This window comes from Mesocricetus auratus, unplaced genomic scaffold (genome assembly GCF_017639785.1).
Source record: "Mesocricetus auratus isolate SY011 unplaced genomic scaffold, BCM_Maur_2.0 Super-Scaffold_100027, whole genome shotgun sequence".
Lineage (NCBI taxonomy): Eukaryota > Metazoa > Chordata > Mammalia > Rodentia > Cricetidae > Mesocricetus > Mesocricetus auratus.
In genome coordinates this window covers 8,630,982-8,638,362 of record NW_024429208.1, presented here as the reverse complement: position 1 = coordinate 8,638,362, position 7,381 = coordinate 8,630,982, and the positions used below count along the sequence as shown (strand labels likewise).

General features: G+C 56.1%; 1 protein-coding gene across 3 annotated transcripts; it reads left to right on the top strand.

Moving 5' to 3' along the window:
* Positions 1-580: 580 nt before the first annotated feature.
* Cfap410 (cilia and flagella associated protein 410) lies at positions 581-6,858 on the top strand. Of its 3 annotated transcripts, none has more exons than XM_005070703.4 (7): positions 581-753; positions 1,897-1,915; positions 2,631-2,677; positions 3,844-4,073; positions 4,987-5,155; positions 5,592-5,667; positions 6,451-6,858. In XM_005070703.4, exons 1-7 carry the CDS (start codon positions 677-679, stop codon positions 6,577-6,579), a joined length of 747 nt encoding a protein of 248 aa, XP_005070760.1. In that variant the 5' UTR covers positions 581-676; the 3' UTR covers positions 6,580-6,858. The 3 variants fall into 3 exon arrangements, with proteins under 3 accessions (XP_005070760.1, XP_012969450.1, XP_040587977.1); XM_013113996.3 differs by having other exon boundaries at positions 583-753; positions 5,589-5,667; XM_040732043.1 differs by lacking the exons at positions 581-753; positions 1,897-1,915 and adding an exon at positions 1,922-2,340 and having other exon boundaries at positions 5,589-5,667.
* Positions 6,859-7,381: the final 523 nt, after the last annotated feature.

Below are 7,381 nucleotides of genomic sequence, written 5' to 3'. Positions count from 1 at the left end.
TTTTTTTGTTTTTTGTTTGTTTGTTTGTTTTTATTTCTTTTTTAAGAGAAGGTCTCACTCTCTAACCCAGGGTGACCAGGAACTGTTTGGCTCAGGCAATCCTCCTGCCTCCGCCTCTGAGTGAAGCAACTACAAGCAGGCGCCAACGCCCGGTGGCAGGTTAGCAGTTTTGTAACTCAAAGCCTTGGTTTGGGCGCAGGGGTGACCTCCTAGGGATGAGGATACGGAGCAAGCAGCCCAGGAGGGGTTTCTACCGGAATCCCCCACGAGGACTCCCTCATCCTTCCCCACTTGGCCCGCTTTCACGGTGGCAGCTCCGTCCTTTCCGATGTCCCTTTCCCACCCCCGCCAGCCTATCACACTCCTGCAGCCTGGGGTTCTAGCAGACCGCCGACCTCCACACGACAGGAGGTGCAGCGGCAGCAAAGCCCAGAGCCTTGCGCATGCGCAAGAGCGGCGGCCCGTCAAAGGCACGGGGCGGAGCCTCTTGCCCCGGAAACGGAGCCCTTCCATTACGTTCGCGCAGTTCCGCCCTCTCTCCTGGCTGCCAATCCGATCTCGGGCCCCGCCCCTGGAGATTCGGACCCCGCCCCTGGAGACGCGCCGCATCGAAGGCCTCTCCCACTAACCGAGTGTTCTGCGAGGGGGCGGCCGGGCCAGCGGCCCTGCGGCCACCATGAAGCTAACGCGAAAAATGGTCCTGTCCCGAGCCAAAGCTTCGGAGCTGCACAGCGTGCGGAAGCTCAACTGCTGGTGAGGCCGGCCAGAATCCCCCCCACCCCGCCCCAGGGCGCCTGCTCCCCCAAGCTAGCCAAGTTGCAGGCCAACCCCGGGGCCAGTGCCTCGCAGTGAAGTGGCCCTCGCCTGTCAGCTAGAATTTCCCTCTAGTTCCGCCCAGGGGTTTTCAGTAACCCTCTGTGACTGTGTCTGGTATCCGAAAACAAAGGCGCTTAGTGGCGGGTCTACAGGGAAGGAGACTGAGGTCGTAAAGTCATGATTCTTTGCCATTAGACGCTGGAGAGAGGGTGGCCTGGTCTGAGTTGAGTGACAGCCTGGAACTTAGATGTTTTGGGATGAATGCACTCTCAGGTGCATGGTTGGGTCACACTAGGACTGAAAGAGCAAGGCTTAGGGAAGAGTTTGCGTTAGTGGGGTGTGAGAGAGCCCCCGAGTTCTCTGGGGACTCAGGTGGGACACTGGCCAGAGCATCTAGAAGGGACCCTCGCTCCTACTGGTGTCAGCGCGCTACTGGAAGGAGTGGACTTTGTTAATTAAAAGCCTTTCTCTGCCCCGGCACATCTGGTGTTGAACCACAGCCCCCTCTGTCCTGAGTTTTCAATAATGTCTTTCATTGTTGAGCCCACATGGCAGGGCTTCCTCTGCCCAGACAGAAACAACAGCTTCATTGCAGGCCTGTGAAGTTTGCTTCATAAGTTGCATGATCAGCCTTTGAACTGGGCCTCCTGTGAAGACCCCTTTGTTTCTATCTATGAGCGGAAACAACTTTCTGCTATGGGAGCCTGAGAGGAGTAAATCGTGCACCCTGCAGACAGAGCAGACAGAGCACCCCCGTGCACCAAGCATGTAGTCTTGTCAGAAATCAACCTAATCAGCCGGGCGTTGGTGGTGCACGCCTTTAATCCCAGCACTCAGGAGGCAGAGGCAGGCCTGGTCTACAGAGCGAGTTCCAGGACAGCCTCCAAAGCCACAGAGAAACCCTGTCTCGAAAAACCAAAAAAAAAAAAAAAAAAGAAATCAACCTAATCATTTGTGATACCTTCCCTGTTACTTGGGTAACCAGCCTTTCAGATCACAGATGTACAGGCAGTTGTCACTTGGGGATTTTTGGTATTTCCACTCAACAAGATTAAAGTGTGTCTGTCTTTTCTCCCCCAGGGGCAGCCAGCTCACCGATGTAAGTTCTGCCCTGGTCCAATCATCGCCCAGATGCCCCAGAAGAACAGTGAAAAGTTACAGGACTGTGGTTATCAGTTCAGTGCTGTGTCACTTCCTGGTCCTGCACAGAAGAGGGCAGAGTCAAAGCTCCACTCTTGGAGGAGTCCTGGGTGGTGATTCTCCTCAGACATCATCAGGCTCTCTGCATGGCCTCCTCTCAGTTGGCCCAGCTTCAGGATGAGCCCCCACCCCCACCCCAGTGGCAGACAGAGGCTAGACAGAATACCGAGCTGGGTCTGTGGAGCTCACAGCCCAGGTCTGCTCTGCAGATCCGACAGTGCTGTAGCCGAAATGTAGCTGCTGTTCTGTCTGACTTGGGCCGGGCTCCACTGGCAGGAAGGGTGTCCATCCTTCCCTTATGCCTCAGGAACCGCCAGAGAAAAGGTTCTGTATCTCTGTATATGAAACCAACATCCCCAGCCAGATGTCCTTAGCGGGCATTGAGAGTTCTAAAACTGTCTGAAACACCCACCCCAGTGAAGAGCACTGTGAGGGCAGGCTGGGCCACAGAGACCAGCATGCGCTGATTCTTCTGAGTGTCCTGGTTGTGCAAGGCTATACGCCTTGACCCCATCAGTGCAGGTGACAGGACCCAGGACAGATGTCTTCCCTGACCTGAGAAGTGACAATGGGACACTGTCACCAACTCACCAGCCCCATTCTTCCCTCCCTAGATTTCCATATGTCGGGAGATGCCCAGCCTGGAAGTGATCACACTCAGGTACTTGACTCCTGGGTCACTGTAGACCTGGGGTATGGAAGCTATGGGGAACTACATGTCCTTCCTGTGCAGCCCAGGATAAATAGGAAACCTGGAGACTCCCATCAGCCTACGATGGCAGCTTCTGGAGACAAAACGGTTGGGGAATGGAACTTCAAGAGCCTGGCCCTCCTGCAACTCATATCTGCTGTCTTGGGGACTTAGCTGGGTCTCCTAGGGGCTCCGCTCTCTTTGCTCTCATATCCGCCCTAGGAAATATCCTGTACTCTTGTAGCTGTGGTCAGTCAGGCCTTCTAATACTGAGCAGGAATCCCCACAGGCCAGTCCTCCCCATGGCCACATCTGTCCCCAAGAACCTCCCAGTGCCCTACCCTCCTCCACCGTCCTGATCCCATCACTTCTAGGAGCTCCTCTGTCCCTAAATTCTCCCTTGACCATTCCGGGACCCAAGATAGGGCTGACACATTGGGTCCCTGCAGCCTGCTAGGTGCTGGCATGAGGGCATTCTGCATGTCAGCATGGTGCTGGTGTCCTTTTCCAGAGCATGCTAACATACCAGAGCAGCCTTGCAGGAGGGCGCATGGGTGGGGTTAGCTCAGCAGGCCCAGCCCTGGCTCTGGGAGGTAGAATGTTTGGCCACTGTTGAGTGGAACATGTGTGTAAAGATTTAGTGGATGGTAGGGACTTTGGGGGTTCCTGAATGCCCTGTTTTTCCCTTCCCGTGTTGTGTTCCCCTTCCTACAGGGTGGAAATCACCCTAAAACCCTGTTTGTCTTTAGCCTGGGATTCTGGGAGTCAGAGCTGATTTACGTGTTACACAGAGCTTGTGGGCTTTGCTGAGTTTTAGCCAGTGCCTGCTGTAGAGCTCAGTGTGTCCCTTGGGGACTCAGTGTCGCCTACAAAGGAGGGTGAAGCACCCTGTCTGCCACAGTGACTCCATCTGAGTGCAGGGCCCCGGGCCAAGGAGCTGCCCATATGGTGTCTCAACTTAAGGAGCCCCTCCTAGCTCTGCCTCTGCCCCAACCCCGACTTACTTGGTTCTGACCCACTTCTAAGGCCAAGACCTTTTGCTGGTATACTCATGGCTGAGGCAGACCCACAGGTGAGGTCCCTGGCCCACGGAGGCCCCGACTGTATGGGTCCCAAACAGTGTGCTGGTCCCACAGTGTCAACAGCGTCTCCACCCTGGAACCTGTACGTGGCTGCCGACGCCTGAGTGAGCTGTACCTGAGGAGGAACCGTATCCCCAGTCTGGATGAGCTGTTCTACCTAAAGGACCTACCACACCTCAGGGTACTGTGGCTGGCCGAGAACCCGTGCTGCGGCACCAGCCCGCACCTTTATCGCATGACCGTGCTGCGCAACCTACCCCACCTGCAGAAGCTAGACAACCAAGGTAGGGTCTGGTATGTCCGCCCACTGGCACCTGAGGTGGTCCCCATTGAGAGGGACCTCCCAGGCACCTGTCCTCCCTGTCTCCTGCACCTCCCAGCGTGAGGAGTGGGCTTATGCCCATCGCGCAGTGTTATCAGGAGCAGGCCCCGTGAGTGTCCCCTTTCAGATAAGCCATTGTAGCATTGAGTAGCCACGGGGCTCCTATCTGTTACACCCACCTGGATGTGTGTGTTTCAACAGTCTCTCCTCCTTCTGCCCCCCTCCGTGAGGGTTTGCAGTGGCGACTGGGCAGCATGTGGTGGGCTCAGCTGTACTGGCAGCCAGGCCTCTGGAGCCGCATGGAGGACACCCCCACTGCCCTCCACACCATGCCCGCCTATGCTCTGCCTACACGCCCCTCTGTCATGGGGGACAGTCGTGCTCACTGCCATCACTGACACCAGGCATCTGAGCTCTCAGCAGCCATTTTCTAGTCCTCATCAGCTACATGCAGCTGTCTTCTCCCGGACACTAACAAACAAGAGCGAGTGAAGTGAATACGTAAAGCTCGGCCCTCCTAAAATTTGTCGTAGGGGCCGGAAACGTAGTCATTTCCCGAGAAATGGCAGAGAGCCTGCTAGCATGTCGTATGCAAGGCCTGGATCCAACCCCAGCACCACACAGATTTGTCTGGACTTGGGGTTTGGCTCTTAGAAGATGCTGGGCCTGACCTTTACAAGTAGCCCCCTTGTTCTTCTGTCAAATGTCATACGCACTCTGGGATTGGGAATCAGAAGGGGCAGGACTGTCCGTCCCCAGGGACAGCCCCCACACACAGCAGCAGGTGTGAGGCCCTGCCCGAGGAGGCCGGAACTGCATGGAGCTGTGCAGCACAGGCCTCTGCCACCCTTCCCTTTTCTGTCCTTCTCCACAAGCTGTGACAGAGGAAGAGCTGACTCGCGCGCTGATGGAGGGAGATGAGATCTCTGCCGCCCCAGGCAGACAGGACTCAGGCAATGGCTGTCCCAAGCCCTCCTATACCCTCAGCTCTGTCAGCTCTACAACCGAGACCAGCCAGAGCCTGCTGAGCTACACAGAAACAGAGTGAGCATCCTCGGGCCGTGAGAGGGGGGCTTCTTTAGAGCCGCCACACCTGAGTTCCACATGGTGGATGCAGCCTGCTATCTCCCATCCGTGGACAGCATTAGAGATGAGCGCCGTGGGAATGACCACAGGCCACTCCCGCTCTGACCCCTCCAGGGTCATTTCTGTGGCAGTGCCTTCCCTGAGGCCCTGGGTAGAAGGCGTTGCAAGTGGGGAGCCCTGGGCACAGAGAAGTTGTTCCCAGTGGCTCTGGGGCCCTATGCTGCACACTGGGCTCCTGTGCCATTGTAAAGTACCTACTTGAGGGTGCCTGCCTTCTGTCTCCTGCTGTGGGCTGGGACCACTTGCCATGTGGCTTGGTGGGAGTTAACAGGCAAACGGTGGTGCCCACAGCCCTCTGATGGTCACACTCTCTCTGTCTCCCTCTTACCAGCAGAGTCCAGGGCCAGACTGCTGGAGACCAGTCTCCTTCCTTCTCACAAAGGGATGCTGTGAGGAGTCAGAAGAATAAGGTGAGTGGCCCCTGCCCCTCCATCCAGACAGCAGAAGGCAGGCTCCGTGGGGTGACAATAACACGGGGCCAGATCTAGGTTCATAGGAAGGAAGAGGGGGTACATGAGGCTCAGTTCTGCTTCCCACTCCAGCATGCTGGAGCCCACACCCTCGAGGTCACTGTCCCCTCAGGATTCCTTCCCTCCCCACTTGCTGCCCCCGAGTCGAGCTCAATTCCAAGAGCAGGTCTGTGCCCACAGGCTCCCTTCCCTCTCCAGGTCCTCAGTTGCTCCACAGACAGCTGCCAGAGGCATTTGTCTACTGGTACCTACCAGGTATCCTCTGGCCTGCAGCTAGAATAGGCACACCCACCCCAGAGAAAGCCCACCTTCCCACTGGTTGCCCTGGGCTGGCCTCTGTAGAGTAAGCGGTTTGCAGAGGCCTTCGTGTGCTGTAGAGGTCAGGGGTCAGAAGCTATTCATTTCTGGCTTGTTCTTCCCAGTGAGCCACAGGTGCTGCCCCTCAGCCATGCACGAGGTCCTCTTGTCTTTGGTTGGAAACACTCCTTCTCACCACTTTGTATGAAAGGGTGCCACACTGAGCTGGCCTAGGCCCTTAGCCTGTCTGCTCAGTTTCTCATCTAAAGGTCGGGCACAGACCCAAGGCTGACTGGAACCAGATAGAAAAGCAATATCCCAGCGTCTGTGCCTCAAACTCCCCAAGTTGCTGCTTTGGAAGGCCCCACTGTCCACCCCATAGAGGATGCCACTGGCCAGGCTCTATGTCATCCTCTCTGTCCCCAGAACATCCTGACTGCCATCTTGCTGCTGCTGCGGGAACTGGACACAGAGGGCCTGGAGGCTGTCCAGCAGACTGTGGGCAGCCGGCTACAGGCGCTGCACAGGCTGGAACCCCAGGAGGACATGGAGTGACTTCATATGCCCAGTACCTGGACCTGTTACATCCTGTGGAAACAGCTCCACCTGGAAAGCCTCCCGCTGGGTTCCCAACGCCAGACCAGTGCAGGAGCAGTGGCTGACAGCTGAGCAGACCCCTCTTCTATGCCTAGGGCTGGCAGAGGCGCTGCCCACATGCATGGTCCCTGAGACTTACCGGTTGAGGCCTTGGGCATCTAGGCACTACCTGATCCTTCTTCAAGGGAGGACTGTACAAGCCATACCCTCCAATAAAGCACTTTGTTTGGGCTGGAAGCCAGCATCTCAGTGGCAGGCAGGGCCTTGATCTCAAGGTCCATGCTGCTTCTCAGCAGCTAGGGGGAGCTCTGGTGTCCCTGTATCAAGCTTATCCTCAGGGAGAGTCCAGAATGATATCTTAAAGGAACCGTGTCCCAGGTGTCCTTAGACACCATACCCTAGGAGAATGGCTTCTTCTCAGGATAAGGATGGGCAGGACACTGTCCTTTTTATTTATTCCTCAGGAGAGAGATGTCACCTAGGTAACTATTGGGGATGTCCATCGACAGTTGTTCAGCATCCTGAGGTGTCAGATGCCATCAATAAAACTGTCTTTGTTAGAATAATTGGGATAGGGCCTGTAACTTAGCCACTAGGCAAGGGTGTCTTGGGGTGGGCTTACACCTGCCATGAGAGAATAGAGCTAAGAAGGGAATCGAGATTAGCATATGTAAAACAATGAACAAAAGTCTGGAACCACCACCGTGGGACAGATTGGCATGGCCCAAGAACGCTGCTGCATACAGTAGCTGGCTCTGTA

Coding starts and splice junctions, on each gene's coding strand:
- Cfap410 (XM_013113996.3), top strand. CDS start 677: ATGAAGCTAACGCGAAAAATGGTCCTGTCCCGAGCCAAAGCTTCGGAG. Junction 4,074..4,986: donor GCAGAAGCTAGACAACCAAG/GTAGGGTCTGGT, acceptor CTTCTCCACAAG/CTGTGACAGAGGAAGAGCTG. Junction 5,668..6,450: donor TGAGGAGTCAGAAGAATAAG/GTGAGTGGCCCC, acceptor CTCTGTCCCCAG/AACATCCTGACTGCCATCTT.